Below are 20,286 nucleotides of genomic sequence, written 5' to 3'. Positions count from 1 at the left end.
CGCCTTGCCCTCTGGGGAGGGCTGGCAGGGATTCCCAGGAGCACCTGAGTCATTCCAGAGTTCAGGAAAGTCCCACCCTTTCCCTATAACACCAGATCCAGGGACAGGGACAACCAGCCCACCGGTCCCCTTCGCTCGGGCTCCACCCGTGGCATTTAGCAGATATGCAAAGGGAAGACGCAAGAAACCACATAACAGTTTGCATCTGCCAAGATCCCGCAGGGAAAGTCGGAGGGCTGTAGAAATTATCCAGGAGGGAGGGATGTCTCCGAGGGTATGGACGAGGTTTTTCCAAGCAGGCTTTATGCTACCGCTTGGGGATGCCAGGTGGGGGGGGAGAGGGGCTGGGGACCCCCGTGACGGCCGGTGCTTTGCCTCCCGCAGTGACCTGCAACTACGGGAACGGGGGCTGCCAGCACACCTGCGACGACACCGACCAGGGGCCCAAGTGCGGCTGCCACGTCAAGTTTTTGCTGCACTCCGACGGGGTGACGTGCATAGGTAGGTGCGAGCCCTCGCCTGGCCGTGGGGACGTGGGTCGGGATGCGGGATGGCTCGTCTTCCTCCCTGGGCAATTCGCTCTTGGCCTGATGAAGGGGTTTTTATTTCAAGCTTTGGGGATGCGGCGTTTCCTTCTGCTGAGATCGGCGAAACTCGGTGCGTGTGTGAGGGATGCTGTGGATACCTGCAGGGCTCAGGGATGCGTCGCTGCTCAACTGCGGGGAGCAAAAGTGGCCGCGGGGATGCTTGAGGGGACGTTTGGGGACAGGTCGGTTGTGCTGGGGTGTGGGCAAGGGTCCCTACCTACCTCCGTGCCGCCGGAGGGAGAGGGGTGAGGATGTCCCCACACTAGAAATTGTCACTGTCACTGTCACTGACAGCATTCAGGGAGGGACATGGAGGGGACAGATTTGGCTGCAGTGATCCGTTCCGATTTGGCACCGTGGGGCCTCGGCTCAGGAACAATTGTCTTGCAAAAAAAACCCAAAACCCCAACAACCCGACAACTCAACCACCCCCAAAATTGTCCTTTTCCTGTGTGTGTTTTCAAATTGTAAAACATCAAACAGAGATAGAAGTTTTACTGGTTTCATATGCTTGTGCTGTTTAACAGCTGATTTGATTTAAAAAAATGTTACATTCGGGGAGTGATTAAGTCCACAAATTGCTCTAGACATTTGGGTTCTTATTGCAAAATAAAAAAGAAAAAGGAATTGAAAGCAAGAGAGAGGTTTTGGCTCCCCGTGTCCCCGCTGTGCCTGAACAGAAAACCCTCTGCGGTTTCCAAAGACGGCTCCGTCCTCGGGGCGAGCAGCGGAGGAGCCCCCCGAGCCCCCGCCTGCTCCCCGCCGGCTCGAGGGATGCTCAGGGCTGAGCCCCCAGCAAAGCCCTCCTGGCCCGTCCGTGCGGCTGCCGGCTACCTTGTCACCGCTGTCACCCAGCCCGCTCCCAGCGTTAATCCCGGTCCCTCCGGGCTGCTGGCAGGCGCTCACGGCCCCTTGTCCCCGTCATCCTCGTGTTCGCTCCTGTGGCTGTTGCATCCCGTCCCACCCGCCGAGGACCCTCCCATGGGGTCATTGCTGTGCCCGGTGTGGGGATTTTGGGACCCCGGGGTGCGTCGGCTGGTGCATTCCTCCTGGACGGAGGTCCCTGCGCGTGCGGTGTCTGTGTCGGTGCGAGGACTCGGGGAGGTTTGGCACCGAAATGATGCTCCTGACCCGCTGGGTGCAGGGGGTGGGAGAGCAGCTCCCCAAAGCATCTCGTGATTTGGGGGATGCTCGAGAGGGGTCCGGTTGCCGGAGGGTCTCAGCACTCAGACCCCGGGTACCACAGGTGTGAGGGTGGGATTTGTGGGTTTCCAAAATCGCTCATCCTCATGGCCTTGACCAAAATCTCCCCCTTCGTCCCCATGCCATGTGCCGTGTCTGCTGCGGAGGCGTCTCCCGCCGGAGCCGGTACAGCCCCGTGAGCTCTCCCCTCGCCCACCATCCCGGGGGGAAATCAAACACTGCGATGGAGGATTTTAGGAGCAGCGACAGCCCAAAACCCACCGCTGCGCCTTTCGCATCCCTTGCGGGTCTGCAGCCCCCTCTCCGCAGGAAGGGGCCCGCCTGGCTCCCGCGTCCCCCGGGAGATTCCCGGCCCCCCAGCCCCGCCGCAGGAACACTGCGGGATTGTGCTCCGGCCGCTGGGAGCCGGCGGCCGCCCCGCGGGGATGCCCGGCCAGCAGATTTACGGCCGAGGTACCTGCTCGGATATTTACAACCACCCTTTCTTGTTTTACGGCCGGGGCTCAGCAAACAGCCCTCCCCCCTCCCCGGTGCTCCCTCCGCCGCCCCTTCCCCATTTCCTCTGAAATATTTCATCATTTCAAGGAGAATAAAGTTTCCAGCGAGGGGAAACGCAAACTTGCTCCCCGGGCCATGGGCTTTGAAATTGTACGCGGTGCGTTTGATGGGCTGCCGGGACAGGCCCCTGGTCCAGGTTCCCTTCAGATCACACCACGCGGCAGGAAGCACGATCAGCCCCTTTGAATGACAGTTTCATTAGGCTACGGCCGGTGTTTTTCATTTTTCCGCTTTTTATTGCTGCTTTTAAAAATGCAGATAATGAATAACATGCCTCTGAGCAAAGCAGGGCCAGCCCTAATGGCTCCCAACATGTCTGCAGGCTCGAGGGGGAGGGGGAGCCGGGAGGGGAGGCCGATGACCTTATATATTTATATTTACGCTCGAAAAGCCACCTTTTTTTTAAAAAAAAAAAAAAAGCACAGAAAATAGCCCTCCGGCAGCCCAGGGCGCAGTGCCCGCAGGGAGATGCCAACCAGGCTGTCACAGTTGATGCAGATTTTGGCTTTCTGGGAGGACTTGCAAGCCAGGGCACCACTGCAGCTCCCTCCCGCCAAGATTTGGGGTGCAGCAGGGCCGTCGCTGTCCCCCAGCACGCGGCGAGAGCCGGCGGAGCGGGAGGCGGTGGATGGGGAGGAAATATGATTAGATGGAGAAGGAAACTAAACCCAGCTCAAGTTTTACGGCCGATTTCCTGACCCAGGCGGTTTGCGGCGGCACCACCGATGCTCCCCAGCTTTGTGAAGCCGGCGGTGCCGGGAGCGGTGCCGGGAGCGGTGCCGGGAGCGGGGGCTGCACTGGACCCCGCTGTCAGGTCAATGCTGGGGACATGAGAGCGAAGGGACCGCGGTGTAGGAGGGCGCTGGGAAGGGGAAAGCAGCGCACGGGGACGCGAGGTGGGTGGCCACGGGCATGCCATGCACGTTCCTCCATGCACATCGACCTTCCCGAGGAGGACGCGGTCCCTGCAGAGCCTCGGCACCCCACGTCCCGGCTGCTGAACCCCTGCCCTCAGCCTGAGCCTCCTGGGATGGCTCAGGCACAGCCGGGGGCTGCGTTTCCCCTCTCTTCCCCTTCCACCATCCTCTCCTCCGCACGGACCCGGCGTCATTTCTCCTTAAGCAGGGATGTGCTCACCTCCGCTCGGTCCCACGGGCGATGGGCTCCACGTGCCCCGAGCACCCCAGCCCCGTGCTCGCCCGGGGGCTCTCCGGCTTCAGTCCAGTGCTCCCCACACGGGAGCAAAAAGAGGCACTGGGGTGCCTTATCCTCTCCCCAAAGTGACCGGGATGAAGGGGGGAACATGTCCCAGCTGGGTGGTGCCAGGCAGCTTTGTAGGGCAAAGCTAATTATTTGAGGCAATCCCCCAAAGTGATCCCTGGGTGTTTTAGCACCGATTTTGGGGGTTGCAGCTTTGCCCAGCTGCTTTCAGCCCCTTCTTGGCTATTTGTTCCCCCCAGGTTCCCATTACACTCCCTCGGGTGCTCAGCACCGCGGGCTTGTGCTGTGCCTCGCCAGGGCTCCCTGCATCCGGCTGCGCCAACGCACGCGTGACGCTGAGCAGCCCAAGCACACCCAAAATTTGGGCTCGCTGCCGGCTTGGCTGCTAAATCCAAGCGGTGCAAGTGCCGCTGGCGGGATGCGGTCGCCTTCCCGAAGCCCACGGCCGCACAGCGTCCATACGGCTCCTCTCGGGGACTGCAACCTGCCCCGGCACGCGCTGGTTTTGCTCCGGTGAGGGCGAGGACACGATTCCCAGACTAACGGGCTGCACTAACGCTCCTCGTAACGCGCTTCCTCCCTGTCGCATGGGGCTCCGGCCGGCACGATACAGAGCGCGAAACCGGAGGGGGTTTGGAGAGGCTGCGGGACATGGGATGCTTCGGACAGGGTGATGGAGGAGTGGATAGCACCGTACCCAAACCTTGGGTTTTCGCTTTTCAGGGAGGCGGGGGGAGAAAAAAACCAAAGGGATAATTTCCACCAGGCTGGAAAGGCGGTGGAGTCGAACCCATTGACATGTGACACCAACCGAGCTCCTTGCTGGACACTGTTTCTAAATCACTTTTTTATAATGTTAAACAGGGGAGAGACACTTCCAGCAACACGTTATCCTTGAGACGTTTTCTAATGGTAAATATTTTTGTTCTCTCTATCTCTACGAAGGGGTCTAACCGTAGACGGTCTCTCATCTCGAGATCATAACCGGGCTCGGGGGGCTGAGCTGTCACGCTAACCGCATGCCTCACTAACCCTGTCCCCGCTGCTGCTTTTAAACCCCGCCGAGCAAGCCTGGCCTGGGGCTGCAAGCGGACTTTGCTTTTGGGGGACAGAGAAAGAAACCCTCCCCTGGCTGCGCTTGCATGAGGCGGGGGCTCCCGCGTTGCTTTGGTCGATCCAGCCCGGTGCAGGGGGTGATAATCTGCTTTCCAGTGGCTGTGGCAATGGTTACCCCCCCCACCCCGCCGCCAAACAAGCCCAAGAGGAGCGAGTGGTGGGCTGCTGGCGGCTGCGTGATGGGGAGGGGGATGCTCGTGCCCGTCTCTGCACTGTGCGCTCCCAAAGTTACCCCTTCCCAGAGCCCACCCGCTCGCGGACGGTCCCCTCTGCAGATGCGGGGGACATTCAGGGTGTCCCAGGGTTTGGCCCAGCAAAGCTGTGCTCAGAGGCACCCAGCCCAGAGCTGCAGCAAATTGCAGAGCTGCAGCAAATTGCAGAGCTGCAATGACCTTTTATCGGGCTGGGCACCTCGGCTGCTTCCCCGACGATTTCTTTGCAACCCCCACCGGGTCTCTAAGCCCTTCACAAAGGTAAGGCGATGCCTCTGCTCTGCCAACAAGGAAACTGAGGCAGTCTGAAGGTGCAGCAACGTGCCTGCAGTGGGGAATCTTGTTCATGGACGTGCTGGGTGCATGCAAACTCCTGGCACATCCAGGAGGAGCTGCGGGTGCACGGCTCACCAGTGGCAGTGAGCACCGACTGCGGCTTTTGGGGGGCTCTGCAGAGCTTTTCCCCCAGGGGTGGGAGAAGGGGGGACCCCCAGCTCCGAGCCGTCACCGCACTCCAGCCAACCTGGCTGTAATTCCTCCGATTCCTGCGCAATTATCTCTTTAGGCTCGTGGGATCGCAGTCCCACTGCCATTGCCGCTTCCCGGCGGGTGGAAGCGAAGCCGGAGCGTGTGCGGGCAGGGCGCTGCGGGGGCACGGGCAGGGGCTCGGTCGGGCCCCGGTGACAGCCGGCATGGTGAAGGGTGCCGAGCGGGGTGAGGATTTCCATGGCACGGCAGTTGGGAAGTGAGACCGGAGCTGGGATGGAGGAGGGTGGGAAGAGACTGTGTGTGTGAGTGTGTGTGTGCAAGCTGCTTTGTCTTCTCCCTCCCCGAGCGATGGAGGCCCTCGCCAAAGCCCTGTGTGGTTGGGTGAGTCACGCCGGCTCGCGCCAGGCTGGGAGCAGCCCCCAGGCTGCCGGCACCGCCGAACAATGCCGCTCTCCCAGGGCCCCGCTCCAGCGCCTGGCCCCACGCCGCCCGACCTCCGCTGCCTCGCAGGTACCCCAGCAGCCCCCTCCAAGCCTTCTGCAAGCCTCGGACATGGCCCCCCCTTTGCAAAGGGGCTTGCAGTGGTGCTCCAGCCATGCTGGCTCAGCTCCCTCCCCATGCACGCCCTGGACAGCGGCCGCATCCTGCATGGGATGGCAGCTAGGGCTTGCTTTACATCTCAGCCGAAATTCCCAAAGGTGGAAAGGGGCCGAGAGGGGAGATGGGTGTCGCAGTGCTGGCTGTGAGCACACTGAAGCGTGCCCAGGGCATCGCGCTCCCCGGAGAGCCCCATCCTCCCCAGTGCAGCCACTTCTCCGGCTCCTCCGTCCCACCGAAAGCAGAGCCCGCGCCAAGCCCGTCGTCTCATCTCGGCGGCGACCCTGTTAAATCAATCCTCCCTGGGCTGCTTCTGCATCAGCTGCTGGCACAAAGGCTGGCGTTAAATAATTCATTGGGCTTCCAGAAAGTTTCCCTTCCCTTCGGCGCGGTGTCACCCGCACCGCGCTCTTCGCCCCGGCGCCGCGGGGCAGGGGACGGTGCCGGCACGGCCGGGCTGCATGCGGCGCGAGGACCTGGCTGGAGGAATAATATCTGCAGAAATCCCTCCCTTGCCGTTAAGTTTTGTAATTGTGCTGGCTATTAATTTCATAAAATGGTCCCTTTTGTTCTCTTATTATGGGACATCATAAAAATAGCAGTGGCAAGACGAGCACAGAGCGATCCCAGCTCCCTCGCCCTGCGGCAAATGGTTGGATGGTTCAGTCATTCCCACCCCATGCAGTGCTTGCAAAGAGCAGGAGAACCTGGGATTTGCTCTTTCCAAGGAATTTCTTCAAGGCATTTTCATCTCGGGTTCCTTGAAGCCCAAATGCCTCATTTATCCAAGCAACCAGCCTTCTGAAAGGAATATTTTATTATCCTTTGTGAACAACTTAATGCACTTCAAACCATTGTTCTGGTGGTTAGGACCAAAATTGAGGATTGATCTCACAGGGAAGCTGTCAAGCTGAAAATGCTTCATTTAAATTAGTGTCCCTTCTAGTCCTACCAGCAACAGCTGACTTTGATAATACCGGAATAATTAGCATTTTTTTTTTTAAATCGGATTTTTTTTCCACTGATGCTGCCTGCCTCTGTGTGTGTGTTCTAATTATATGAAGCGTCTCCCAAATTAGCCCGTGACACTGGACCGGCTGGCGTGCCCAAGCGGAGGGTGACAGTTAGGGACCGGGGGCGCAGGGTCACCCGTGGCTTTGTGGCTCGGTGGTGGCAACGAGGGGGCCGGGACCCCCCCGCCATCCCGTCGGGGGACCAGGGCTGTGAACCTGCATCCCCCGGGAGCCGCAGCCTGGGGACCCCGGCGAGACCCGGCTCTGGCTGCGTTTTGCGCAGCAAGTGCTGTGACTTTGTCACTTGGAAATTCAATTCCTCCTCCTTGGAGCTGCCAAAGCTGGACTCCACCAGACCCTGTTTTCGGGGGGGAGACGTGGCCCCGATGCCAGCGTGGGAGCTGAGCGTGGCGGGATTAATCCCACGGAGACGCTTTTCCCTCCGTCAGCTGAAAAGCCGACGCGTGTCGGGAGCGAAGAGCCTCCGTCAAACCACCTCCGCTTTTCCCAGTGCCCCAAGTGTCGGCTGTTTCGCAAGAGGCAGCAGCTCTGCCTGCACATCCCTGCCCGTGTCCCCGACCCCGTCCTCCCCGGGACGGCCGGGCGCCGCTCTGCTCCCTGCCTGCCATTAATAAAGCATCTTCTGATGAGGGGATGGGCCTGTCCCCATCCTCTCTGCCTCTTTACCTTAAACGCAGATACCCAGTATATAAGAGCAGGTTGTTGGACGGCGAGAGGGTTGTGCAGGGGTTTGGACGGCGAACCGGGAAATCTGGGTGCCTTTTCCTGCCTCAGCGCTGCCTGCAACCTGGGGTGAATCACACGTGCCCTTGCTTCACCTCCGAAATCCCCAGGGAGCAGCACCCGGGTGCGTGGCGGGGCGATGGGAAAGGCGACGAGTGCCGGGTCGTCTGCGGAGGCGGAAGATGCTGCGGGATCACCAAGTGTTAATGCCTTACGCTCCTGGCCCTCGCGCTCTGTATCCGGGGTGTTTATTAATTTGGGGGCTCCGTGACCTCGTTACCGCTGCGTGAAAAGCCCAGGGCGGTTTCAGTGGGGTCTGCAGGGAGATTTGCACCCGCTGCCTCTCCCAGGCTGCGGCATGGGGACGTCTGGGTGGCATGGGGACATTTTGGTGGCATGGGGACACCTGGGTGGCACGGGGACATCTGGATAGCGTGACCCCCCCAGCCTTTTAGACACTGGTCCCTCACCTCGGCTGCTCTCTCCCCTCTCCATGCAGAGACGTGTGCTGTGAACAACGGGGGCTGCGACAGCAAGTGTCACGACGCGGCCACGGGCGTGCACTGCAGCTGCCCCATGGGCTTCATGCTGCAGCCCGACAGGAAGACGTGCAAAGGTAGGTGGGTGCGAGCGGGGCCGGGGTGTTCACTGCTCACCCATGGGTGCCTCAGACCTCACCTTGTGTCCTTGGTGCCCTTAGAAAAGGCTCGGTTTTAGCTCGGCTCGACATTGCCTGCAGCATTCGCTTGCTTGGTGTTTGCATCCGCGGGGTGGGGACGGGGATCACCCCGGGCGTGGGAACTCAGCCGCCTTGCTAAAGGCACCGTGGTCAGCCCCGCTCCCTCAGGAAGCCTATGGAGAGGAGGAAAGGGGGATCAGGTCAAGTCGGAGGCGATGGCGTGGCACTTGTGCGGCTGGAGGGTCCCGTCCTGCCTCGCTCCACCCCGCTGCCTCAGTTTCCCCATGGGTAGGGGCCGGGTGTGCAGGAAATCCACACCCTCTCTGGGAATTTGAGACGCATGAGTCCCTCTGTGGTCGTTGTCCAGCCGGGTCCAAGCACCGTGCCCCGCTTCGGGGAGGACACCACGGGATGCCGCACGCCTCTGCACGCTCCCACCGACATCCCCATCCACCTGCCTCTGGCAAGGGGGAGCAGTCCGGCTCACGCGCACTGGGGCGTCACCCCAGCCACCCCAAACCTGCCCCCCACCCTGGCTAAGGGGACACCGTGACCCCGGGGCTGGCCGGCGCCTGCGTTGTGTCTTTCGGCACCTCCAGGAACTTGACCCCAGTTGAAAGGAAAGCCCGTCCCGCTGCCGGCTGCCTGTCTGCCTGCTGACTGCTTCCAGAAACCCGCTGCCCCCTGTTATTTTATCAGAGCATCCCCCCCCTTCTCCAATTCCGCAGTTTCCAGGAACGTGCAATAACCCGGAGCCACGTCCCCTGTGTCTGGGGGTTTTATTACGGCTGCGGGCTGGTTTACAGCTCGCTCCCTCGCAGTCGTAAAAAGAAAGCCCAAGCCCCAGAGAGGCAGAGCTGCCGCCCCGGTGCTGGTGGCTGGGGGATGGAGGGACGGGGAAGGCGGCTGCTTCTTCCTGGTCTCCTTCCATTTTACAGGTCATATCCTAGCAGTAAATTTTGTGATTAGCAGAAAAAGTAAAAAAAAAACCACATGAAAAACCCAGTCCCATCCTCTTTCCAGATTGTTGGGGCTCTTTGCAATTATTGTGCATCATCATTTTTAGCTTTCTTTATGGCAGGAAGGAGATGGCAAGCAGAGAGGTGAGGGTTGGAAGGTATTTATTTTGTCAAGCGGCTGTTTTTGAAGGAGGGGGTTTCCCGTTCCAGCTTGCTCACTCTTCCTGCTGCTCCTGGTCCCCAAAAATAGCCCTCATCCCAAACCTGTGACTCTGCAGACTCTGGTCTGGTGCTTTCCCCGAGCTGTGAAGCTCTTTCAGAGCCCCTGGCTCCGGGCTCTGCTCCGGGGGCTACAGAGAGCTGCAGAAATTAAACATTCTGCACAACTTCCAAGGGGCGCCGAGTGTCCCCAGTGTCGTGCATTGGCTCCCCAGATGCACCCAGATAAAACCAGCAGCCACATTCCCCCAGTGACCATCAGCGCCCAAAGGGTTTCCTCTGTTTGCCGGGTCCGGAGGGGAGGACCCCTCTCTCCTGGCTGAGAATCAGGGGTGACACATGTCCCTTGTCCCTGCCAGACATCGACGAGTGCCGGCTCAACAACGGCGGCTGCGACCACATCTGCAGGAACACGGTGGGCAGCTTCGAGTGCAGCTGCAAGAAGGGCTACAAGCTGCTCATCAACGAGAGGAACTGCCAAGGTAAGGGGCAGCGGGACCCCGGTCCCCTGCCCTGCCCAGGGACATCACCTCTCCCTGCTCTCCGGCGTTTCTCAGGCTTCCCCGGCCGCTGCTGGAGGAGTGCTGGCTCGGTTACTCATTCCTCTTTGCTCTCCTCTGGACCACGTACATCCTTCGGGGGATTAGTGTTGGATTTGGGTTCTGGTCTGGGGCTCAGTGCTTTGATCTGCAGAGCTGGGTTGTTGTCCCGGCCCCGCTCCCGCGCTGGGGATTTCTGGGCTTCTGGCAGCAGAGTTAAAGCCAGCAGTTAGGCAGCTGCCAGGTGGAATCCTCCGGCCTTACTCCGGGCTGGGATGACGGTCACGATGTTCCCCGCAACCCCGTGGGCTGGGGCGCAGCTCTGCCCGGGCACAGGGAGCATCCCCGCCAGCAGCCCTGGCAGCAAGGACGCCCCGAACCTGGGGCTGTTGGCTCTGCTCCAGAGCACCCGTGCCAGGGCACCGGGGACCCCAGCAGCACCCTGTGTGTCCTGGGAGGGCACCCTGAGCTCAGCACCCACGCTGACACCTCTGGGCTTCTCCCAAGCTGGTCTGCTTTATTGCATAAAGATTTTGCTAGCAATCCCACAGCAGCACGACCGTAGCTCGCTGCTAAAGCACACGCACTGACGCGCCGGCTGCTTCCTCCGCTCTCAAGAAGCCGTGGTTTTCCTGGGACGGGGGACGGGAAGAGCAGCGGGACGTGTCCTGCCTTGCCTCTCCCCCTCCGCCAGCCACCCCGCAGCAGGGGCTGGATCGTGCCCTGTTTGGGGATGCGCCGTTTTTGCAAACCACCAAGGCAGCGCAAGGATTTCAGTGGCTGTTGCAAAAGGATTCCTCCTTCCCCGGCTGTCGGAGGGCAGGAGCGGAGGGGGGCGATGCATCCTGCTCGCTCGCTCGCTCGGGAGCTGGCTGCTCCTGCTGCTTTTCCCACCTTTTTCTCTCTGTCCTGACATCCTCCTGCACATCCCACAGAAACCCAGGGCTTAAATGACGTGGCAGGTCTCTGGGCCATCCCGGGGGGAGCACGGGGCTCTGCTCCCCAGCCCACAACCAAGGCTGGCACGGCGGGTGTGCGTGAGCCCAAGTGTTGCCTCCCAAAAGTGTGTGGCCGGGGAAGGAGGGGGCTGGCGCGCTCCGGGGCTGCGACCGCTTTCATCTCCATCCAGGTTCTGCGCTCTTGGGAGTTTGACGTGAGGGCGGCAATTAACTTAATGAAGCCAATGAAATGATGCTCAAACCCGCCGGGTTGGGTTCACCCGCCCAGCCAGGGCCTCCCTGCCCCGGCGAGGTGCCCCGCGGGGATGAGCAGACATCACTGGCACCGTCCCTGGGGCAGGACCTGCCCGCACAGCATCCCTCCCTGGCACGGGGCAGAGCCCTTGGCCGGGCAGCAGCCGAGGGCTCTCGCGCCGTGCCAAGCACATGGTGCTGGTTCTGTCCGGCCTGTTTGAGGTGCAGAGGGGCTGCAGGAGCTTGGGGCAAGGGGGGACGCTGGTGCGGTGGGCTGCTGCTCCCATGTAATAGCAGCTGGACTGGGCAAGGAGGGAGCTTGGAGGCAGGCAGGGTGGGAGCACAGGGTCCCGGAGCATCCCGGTGCTGGATCCCTGGAGTATCCCAGTGCAGGGTCCCGGAGCATCCTGGTGCTGGATCCCTGGAGCATCCTGGTGCTGGATCCCCAGAGCATCCTGGTGCTGGATCCCTGGAGTATCCCAGTGCAGGGGCCCGGAGCATCCTGGTGCTGGATCCCTGGAGCATCCCAGTGCAGGGTCCCCAGAGCATCCCGGTGCTGGATCCCTGGAGTATCCCAGTGCAGGGTCCCAGAGCGTCCCAGAACATCCCAGTGCTGGATCCCTGGAGCATCCCAGTGCAGGGTCCCCAGGGCATCCCGGTGCTGGATCCCCAGAGCATCCTGGTGCTGGATCCCTGGAGTATCCCAGTGTAGGGTCCTGGAGCATCCCAGTGCAGGATTCCACATCATCCCAGTGCAGCCCCCAGCTTGCTGGAGCAATTGGCTCAGGAAAGGGACAGCCCTTGCGCCCGGGGCTGCCCCTCCGCCATGCCAGCCCTCACCTCTCCCCCTTGCCTTTCCTCCAGACATCGACGAGTGCTCCTTCGACCGGACCTGCGACCACCTCTGCATCAACACCCCCGGCAGCTTCCAGTGCCTCTGCAACAAGGGCTACACGCTGTACGGGCTCACCCACTGCGGAGGTAGGGCCAGCTGGGTGCTGGCAGGAGGAGCCCATCACCCCGCTGGGTTCGGGTCCTGGGGAGGCACACGGGGCACCCAGGGATGGGGCAGCCCCATGGCACGGATGCTGCGGGACCCCTGAGGATACCGCTCACCCCAAGGGCTCACGGGGAGGGTCGGTTCCCCACGTACCCCGAGCTGGGGCCAGGCAGGGAGGGGGCTCGCAGCCAGACGCTGGTGTCTGCAACTTCAAACGGAGCGACAGGAACAATTTGCGACTTGTCTGCAGCGGGAGAGAGGGAGAAATCCCCGGCTTTTTTGGCAGGGAGCTGGGACGGGGTGGGAAGGGGAACATCAAAAGGGTTTGATTTAAGTTTCACAAGGCAGATAGCTCCCAAGGGCGGGGGCGTGCGGCGCCCCGGGAAGCGGGGAGGCAGATGAAACATGCTTTGGGGGGGGTTGCCGGAGCGTGTCGCGGCAGCGGTGCCGTCGGCCCCGGTAGACGGCGGCACGAGGCTGGGTGCTCCAGCACCGCCTGGCCGGTGAGGGTGGGCGACCCTCCTCATGCTCCCAAAATATGCAGCCAGTGCGAGCCAGCGCGGCCCCCGGGATGTTCTCAGTGTGACCCCGCAATGGTCGCTGCCTTCCACTGATGGTCCTGAGAATGGGGAGCAGGGCAGGGAGGGGTATTTGGGGGGCAACTCAAACCCTGGCCGCTCCCCACCTCTGCCCTTGCTTCGTGCCAGACCTGGAGGATTGGCCCACGGTTTGGGCTGGGGCAGAGGGTCCCCACCGCGGGGAGAGGGGACGGGGCTGCCGAGCAGCTGCCTTTTGAATTCGGCTGCTAAGTGCTTCCATGTCGGCTCCGTCTGCTGCCCCCCGCAGCTCCCCAGCCCGCCGCAGGGCCAGGGCCGGGCTCAGCCTGGGTGGGCTGCACCCGTCGTCGCCTGGCCCTCGGGGACAGCGGGAGTCGGGGGTTCCCTCGTCCCTGTGGGGCTGGCGTGGCTGCGGGGAGGAGGCACGGCTGGAAGCACCCTACCCACCCGTGTCCTCACCCCCACGCCTGTGTGTGTGTCCCCCATCTCCAGCCAGGCGTGGGTCGTGCGATTTATCCATCCAAAATCATCCCCCTGAGATGGTGCAGCAACTCAGCACCAGAGGCAGGGGGGTCCCGCCTGGCCCGCACCGCTGCCCCTCGCCCACCACCTCTCCCTTCTTCCCCACAGACGTCGATGAATGCAGCATCAACCGGGGGGGCTGCAAATTTGGCTGCATCAACACGCCCGGCAGCTACCAGTGTACCTGTCCCGCCGGCTGCAAGCTGCACTGGAACAAAAAGGACTGTATAGGTATGTCGCGGCAGGACATACCGCGGCCGGGGACGCTCCAGCACAGCCCAGACATCCCCCAGCCAGAGGGTCCCCATGTCCCATGGCCCCTCCACCACTTGTGGCTGTCGGGAGCAATGTCAGGGTGGGGGGAGCGCAGGGGTTTTGGGGCATCCCGGTGCAGGGATGCTCCGGGGTGGGCTGCTTTTGGCTGGGGCCCCATGTCCATCTGCCTGGGTCTGGATGGGAAGTGCCGTAAGGTGTTGCCCTGCTCCCTCTGCCCTTGATCGTCTTGGTGCTTTTTCAACCGTGCTCAGGGCTGGCCGTGAGCTTTTGCACCAGCAAGTGTCCCTAAGGGAGCTGTTTTCGTGGCCCCGGGTGTGCCCTGGTACCCGACTGCCCCCCAAAAATATTGAAATCCCAGCAGTCACGTCTCACATCTCCGAGGAGGAGCTGGGGTGGTTGGGATGCTGGTCCAGGGGCTCCACGCTATGCTCCGGCACCCTCTCCTCCCGGTGAATCCCCGTGACCTGGGAGGGCACAGGGGTCCCTCACGGATCCCCGGGCTCTGCCAGCCACGGGCGTCCCTGCTTGTCATCACCAGCCGGCGCATGTCCCTCAGAGCTGGTGAAATGCCTGCCAGGTTCGGTGCCGCCGCGGGCCACCCTCACCTGCAACAAGACAGGCAAGAAGGACAGCTGTGCCCTCACCTGCGCCTCCAAGGCCCGCTTTCTGCCAGGTACCGGTGCCGGTGCCACCGCCGGCACGGGCAGGGGGGTCCCCATTTCCCTGCATGGCCCAAACTGGGGGAAGGAGAGGAGCGGCTGCACAGCCACGGTGCAGAGCACCCAAGCAGTGGCTGGGGCGAGGGAAGGTGGTGGGGGCTTATCGTTGGGTGTACACCCATGGGACAGATCCATGGTGCAGGATCCCCGTGGCAGGGTGCTGGGCATCATCCCCCCACGGCGCAGCCGTGCCTCCCTGCATCACCCCGGCAGAGCGTTGCTGGGACCGGGATGCTCCAGCATCCGCTGACTCCCCTTCCTCCATCCTGCAGAGTCGGACAACAGCTACACGGTGAGCTGTGGGACCCCCGTCCTGCGGCAGGGCGGCCAGCAGAGACCCGCCAACAGCAGCCAGCAGTGCCTCGGTAAGGGGGCTCCCGGGGTGCCCACGGCCACCGCCGGCCAGGCTGCCCCGCGCCGGGGTTGTTGAGCACCCGCCTTTTCTTTTAGAGACTGTCGCTGCGCCAATCAAGCAAAAGGCTTCCTTCAAGATCAAGGATGCCAAGTGCCACCTGCACCCGCGGGCCAAGGGCAAGCAGGATGAGGCCGGGAAAGCTGGGGCGCAAGGTGAGGTGTGATGGTTGGGGGGCAGCGGGGATACCCGTCCCCCGGGGAGGGACAGGGTCCTGACTTGTTCCCCCTCATGCAGGTGGTTCAGCACCTTGCTCCGACTGCCAGGTCGCCTTCGTCAACCTCAAGTGCGACTCGTCCAAGAAGGGGAAGGGCCGCCGGGCTCGCAACTCCTCCAACAAGGAGGTGACGCGCATCACGCTGGAGTTCGAGGCGGAGATCAAGCCGGAGGAGATCACAGGTGGGCACGGCGCTGGCTTGGCCCGTCTCGGGTGCGGGCAGGCGTGGTGGGACCAGGGGGACGGTGGTGGGACCAGAGGGATGGTGCCATCCCCATGCAGCAAGGAGAGCCAAACTGGTCCTCATCCCGCACCGGATTGGGATGTGCTGGGCAGCACTTGCAGCTGAGCATTTGGGAGGTGGTTTTAATCCTGCTGGGTTTCCCTCTCCATCCCTCCCTTCTCACTGCATCCCTGTTCCCCCCCTGCACCCCCATTCCCTCCTGCACCCCCATTCCCCCCTGCATCCCCAGCCAGCTGCAACCTGCACTGCCTGCGACAGAGAGTGGAGAAAAAGCTGAAGTCGGCCATCAAAGCCCTGAAGAAATCCATCAACCAGGAGCGGTTCCTGCTCCGCTTCGCGGGGATGGAGTACGAGGTGGCGAGGAAGCTGAGCGTGGCCCCGGAGCGGCAGGAGAGCTGCGGGCCGGGCCAGCAGCGCCTGGGCGGCAAGTGTGGTAAGGAGCATCGTGGGGTGCCCGGGGTGGGGGACCGGCCACGTCCCCCCCCGGCGGTGCCAGCCCCCCTGCCACATCACTGATGTCCCCCCCCGGCTCTCAGTTAGCTGCTCGCAGGGAACCTATTACCACGGCCAGACGGAGCAGTGCGTCCCCTGCCCCGCCGGCACCTACCAGGAGAAGGAAGGGCAGCTCTCCTGCGACCTGTGTCCCCGCGGTGATGCTTTCGGACCGGTGGGAGCCACCAACATCACTGGCTGCACGGGTAAGGGGGGGCACAGAGGGGTGGTGGGGGGCCAGGAGGGACACCCAGGAGATGCGCAGGGCTACAACCTCAACGATCAGCCGCCAGCTCCCATCCAGGGGAGGGGAAAGCCCTGAGCATCCCCAGGACCCACAGAAGTTGCTATTTTGGGCATTTAGAGGGGACCCCAGGAAAGGGCAGAGCTTGCTCCGGATTTATTGATGCTGCCAAGGCTGGGGGGGGGAGAGGAGCTGGACGTGGGGCGGGAGAGCCCGGGGCACGCCGCGTGCCGGGACTGAGCGATGCCTGTGCCCGCAGGTCAGTGTCCACCCGGCCAGCACTCGGCCGATGGCTTCAAGCCCTGCCAGCCGTGTCCCCGTGGGTCCTACCAGCCCGAGGTGGGGCGGGCGCTTTGCTTCCCCTGCGGCGGGGGGCTGACCACCCGCCACGAGGGAGCCCTCTCCTTCCAGGACTGCGACACCAAAGGTAGGTCAGAGCCGATCCCTGGGGAGGGGGGCACCCAGTGGGGCTGAGCCGGCGGCTGACGCAGCCCCCTTTGCTCTCTGAACCCCCCCAGTCCAGTGCTCCCCCGGGCATTACTACAACACGAGCGTCCACCGCTGCATCCGCTGCGCCGTCGGCACCTACCAGCCCGATTTTCGGCAGAATTACTGCATTGCCTGTCCCGGCAACACCACCACCGACTTTGATGGCTCCACCTCCGTGTCCCAGTGCAAAAGTAGGCGAGCTGGGGTGTGATGGAGGGGGGACAGGCAGGGTGTGAACTGGGGTCCTTCCTCAAAATTATTTTAAAATCCCTTAAAAGAGAGTTTGGGGTCATTTCTGTGCTTTATGCGTGCAGGCAGAAGTGGGGGTACGCATTGAGCAGTGCTAATAGAGAACTTCCCCTCTTGCCCAGTAAACCCCCCTGTCCCAGTGCCCATGCCACTGGTTCCCAGTTGAACCGGCTCTCCATGCCTTGCAGACCAGCAGTGCGGGGGGGAGCTGGGCGAGTACACAGGCTACATCGAGTCCCCCAATTATCCGGGGAATTACCCCGCCAACGTCGAGTGCACCTGGAACATCAACCCGCCACCCAAGCGCAAGATCCTCATTGTGGTGCCGGAGATCTTCCTTCCCTCCGAGGACGAGTGCGGCGACGTCTTGGTCATGCGGAAAAACTGTAGGTAACCGAGCGCGCCGTGGTGCTGACGGGAGAAGCCGGGGGGAGGAAAAGGCTGGGGTTTGGCAGAGCTGCCTTGTGCAAAGGGAGAAAGCCGCATCCCCGGGTAGCAGGAGGGGATTTTTGGGAACTGGGTGAGTGGGGGCACGGGCATCGCCCTGCCGCCCCGGTGTCTTACTGGATCAGGGGCATGTGCATGGGCTAAGCGTGGGCTGGGTCGCACACCTGGGTCTCGGCACTTCTTTTTTGGGGTAAAAAGCCCCGTTCAGAGCTTTCCAGAGCAAGGAAGGAATAACAACATCCCCGGTATGTAACGTGAGGGTTGGGGGGCGGCGGGGGGGCTCAGCCTCGCCAAACACAGATGGGGACAGGGATGGGGACTATCCCTGGTGCCCCCCTTTTCCCTGAGCATTTAAGCACAGTAAAGCTGGGGGTAGCTCCGCTGATGGGCATCCGGCGTCACACATCCCCTTACCGTTCCCCGCAGCCTCCCCGTCCTCCATCACCACCTACGAGACGTGCCAGACCTACGAGAGGCCCATCGCCTTCACCGCCCGCTCTCGCAAACTGTGGATCAACTTCAAAACCAGCGAGGCCAACAGCGCCCGGGGCTTCCAGATCCCCTACGTCACCTACGACGGTGAGCGCGGGGGGACGCCATCCCGGCATGCTGGTGTCTCCCTGCCCAGTTTGGTGCCTGGGTCACCCCCAATTCACACCTCCCGTGTATTTGGGGGGAGTGGACTCAGGGATGGGGACCAGAGGTTTGGGGACAAGTGATAGCTCATGCCCTGACCGTGTTTCTCCGTTGGGTGTTGCAGAGGACTATGAGCAGCTGGTGGAGGACATCGTGCGGGACGGCAGGCTCTACGCCTCCGAAAACCACCAGGAGATCCTCAAGGTAAGGGTGTCCCCACCGGGTCCTCGCTGCCCGGGACTCCGGGGGATGCTGGCATGTAGGAGCATCCTTCCCTTCGGGGGTGCCCCCGTGCCCTCCCTGCGCTCGTGGCTTCTGTTCGGAGCCGCCGCGGGGGAAGCACAGGGTGAGGTGGTGACCCCCCCCTCCGGTTTGGCTTCCCCGCAGGACAAGAAGCTCATCAAAGCTTTCTTCGACGTGCTGGCCCACCCCCAGAACTACTTCAAGTACACGGAGAAACACAAGGAGATGCTGCCCCGCTCCTTCATCAAACTCCTCCGCTCCAAAGTCTCCAGCTTCCTCCGGCCTTACAAATAGCCCCCCGCACCCCCGGGCTGCCCCGCAGCCAAGGAAAACCTCTTCTCCCTTCCTTCTCCTTTCCGGTTTTCTCCTTCCTCCGCTCGGCTCCGGCAGGACCACCACCTCTCGCCCCGCAGACGTCCCCCCACGATTTCTCCGCCGCTCCCCGCAGAGCCGTGCCCCTGGCCGGGGGGGGATGCTCCGGTCTCATCCAGCCGCCAGCGAAACCGCTCCTCTCTTCCGAAGCAGCTTCTTCATTTTAGGAAACCGAAGCGCTGGTCCTTTCGCCAGCCTGTCATCCTTTTGGTTTCCTTTACGCCAGGTCTGTCCCCCTTCCCCGGTGCCACCGGCAGCCCGGGACATTGCGGGGGATCATTGTCCTTCCAGCCCACGGAGCGGGCGCCGGCTGCAGCCCCACCGAGCTCTTTCGCAGAGGGTGGCAAGAAGGTAACGCCGTATTTATCGCAGCGCCTGGGTCGTGGGTATCGGCATCGCTTTGCAGAGATCGGGGGAAAAGAATTTTTAAAAAGCATACTTGATTAAAAAGAAAATTTAAAGGAGGCATCGGCAAAGCACGCCAGCGAACGGCATCCGCGGTGGCTCCGGTGGCCGTCCTGCCGGAGAGCCGCGCTGGCGCTGGGAGGAAAGCACAGCCAAGCCACGTTCCCGGAGAACAATGTCTGGCTGCACGGGAGAAAACAGGGAGCAAAGGAGAAGGACTTTCAGCCGGGTTCGGGTTTTTTCCCCCCCACACACCCCAGACACTTGTGCCAAGAAGCCAGACTTTCTTACAAGCTCTGCCAAAGAGTAACTCGGAAAAGCAAGCTTTGTGAAGAGCAGGAGTAAATGTTTGTGCACTAGGATATCCTCCTTTCTACCTTTTTCATATGTATTAAGTGCAATCATTTGAGTCTTCTTTATATTATTTAGAGGGAAGTGTTTTTTTCTACTAGAAACGACAATATTTATACCTGCCTGAGAAATGAGAATGTGCGTTTGTAACAAAAAAAAAACCCACCCATCCAAAGCAAACCCAGCCCTGGGCTGCCGCTGACCGGCGGGATGCCGTTTTCAGGCCTTGCAACCTTTTCTGCCGTGTTTGTCCCCGATAAAAACCCCTGTTCAGGGGGGGAGATGGTGCCTCTCCTGCTCGGCGTGTGATGGGGTGAGTTTTTGCAGGGGGTTCGAGGCGTCTCGGTCCGTCCATGGAGGGGATGGAGCGGCTGGGGTGGCCGTGTGCTTTCGGGCTGATCCTCTGCGGTTTGTGGGTTGTTCAAGTCCCGCTGCGAGGAGGATGCAAAACTCAGCCCCGTCACCTCCTCGTCACCTGGTACAAACTGTTCTGCTTCCCTGCGGGGCTCAGGGATGAGCTGAGACCCGGGGGCAGGTCCCGAGGCAGGGTCTGGGGGGGCACACTGGGAGGAGAGGGGAGCTGCCCCTCCGCTCAGCCCCAAAATTTCTCCCCCAGGTATGGAGGTCTGCACCCTCCCCAGTTCTGAGGAAGCTTCGTTGCTTCCAGGTCCCTTTCAGGTCCTTTTGCCTCCGTCCCTCCGTGTGCTCTCGTCCTGCCGGGATGCTGCAGAGCCCCTCCCCAGGGTGCGGATCCGGGGGGGGCACCCCATCCTGCCGCCCCCCCCTTTCTCTGCCACCTGCCTTCCCCAGATTTGCAGACGGGCACGGCTGGGGACGATGGCCGGGTGGATGTCACCAATGGGTTTGTCCCTGGCATCTTCACGCAGCCAGACAGGACCCCTGGGGACAGGAGACCGCTGCCACCGGTCACCCCTCTTCGTCCTCCCCCGGCCTCGCTCCCTTTCCAGCCCTGCCACCAGCTCTCAGCTGTCACCTCCCTGCCCCTTCATCCCCATCTTCATCCTCTCAAAGACCTGGAGCTGCCAGGACTAAATGGGGTCAGCTTGCCTACAGCTTTCCCA

General features: G+C 62.0%; 1 protein-coding gene across 1 annotated transcript in view; it reads left to right on the top strand.

Annotated features, from left to right (window-relative positions):
- SCUBE3 (signal peptide, CUB domain and EGF like domain containing 3) overlaps window positions 1-18,370 on the top strand; it is a 35,908-nt gene extending 17,538 nt beyond the window's left edge. Inside the window, exons 6-22 of the mRNA XM_059831176.1 lie at window positions 385-501; window positions 8,240-8,356; window positions 9,957-10,079; window positions 12,194-12,310; window positions 13,517-13,639; window positions 14,241-14,357; window positions 14,676-14,768; window positions 14,854-14,970; window positions 15,053-15,214; window positions 15,506-15,709; window positions 15,813-15,974; window positions 16,272-16,439; window positions 16,531-16,692; window positions 16,939-17,136; window positions 17,624-17,776; window positions 17,958-18,037; window positions 18,221-18,370. Of these exons, the coding sequence (XP_059687159.1) occupies window positions 385-501; window positions 8,240-8,356; window positions 9,957-10,079; window positions 12,194-12,310; window positions 13,517-13,639; window positions 14,241-14,357; window positions 14,676-14,768; window positions 14,854-14,970; window positions 15,053-15,214; window positions 15,506-15,709; window positions 15,813-15,974; window positions 16,272-16,439; window positions 16,531-16,692; window positions 16,939-17,136; window positions 17,624-17,776; window positions 17,958-18,037; window positions 18,221-18,370 (2,363 nt within the window). The remainder of the gene's footprint in view (window positions 1-384; window positions 502-8,239; window positions 8,357-9,956; window positions 10,080-12,193; window positions 12,311-13,516; window positions 13,640-14,240; window positions 14,358-14,675; window positions 14,769-14,853; window positions 14,971-15,052; window positions 15,215-15,505; window positions 15,710-15,812; window positions 15,975-16,271; window positions 16,440-16,530; window positions 16,693-16,938; window positions 17,137-17,623; window positions 17,777-17,957; window positions 18,038-18,220) is intronic.
- The last annotated feature ends 1,916 nt before the right edge of the window (window positions 18,371-20,286 follow it).

The sequence above is a fragment of the Gavia stellata genome, chromosome 30, assembly GCF_030936135.1.
Source record: "Gavia stellata isolate bGavSte3 chromosome 30, bGavSte3.hap2, whole genome shotgun sequence".
Taxonomy (NCBI): Eukaryota; Metazoa; Chordata; class Aves; order Gaviiformes; family Gaviidae; genus Gavia; species Gavia stellata.
Note: the sequence above shows the minus strand (reverse complement) of the source record. Positions and strands in the feature narration are given on the sequence as shown.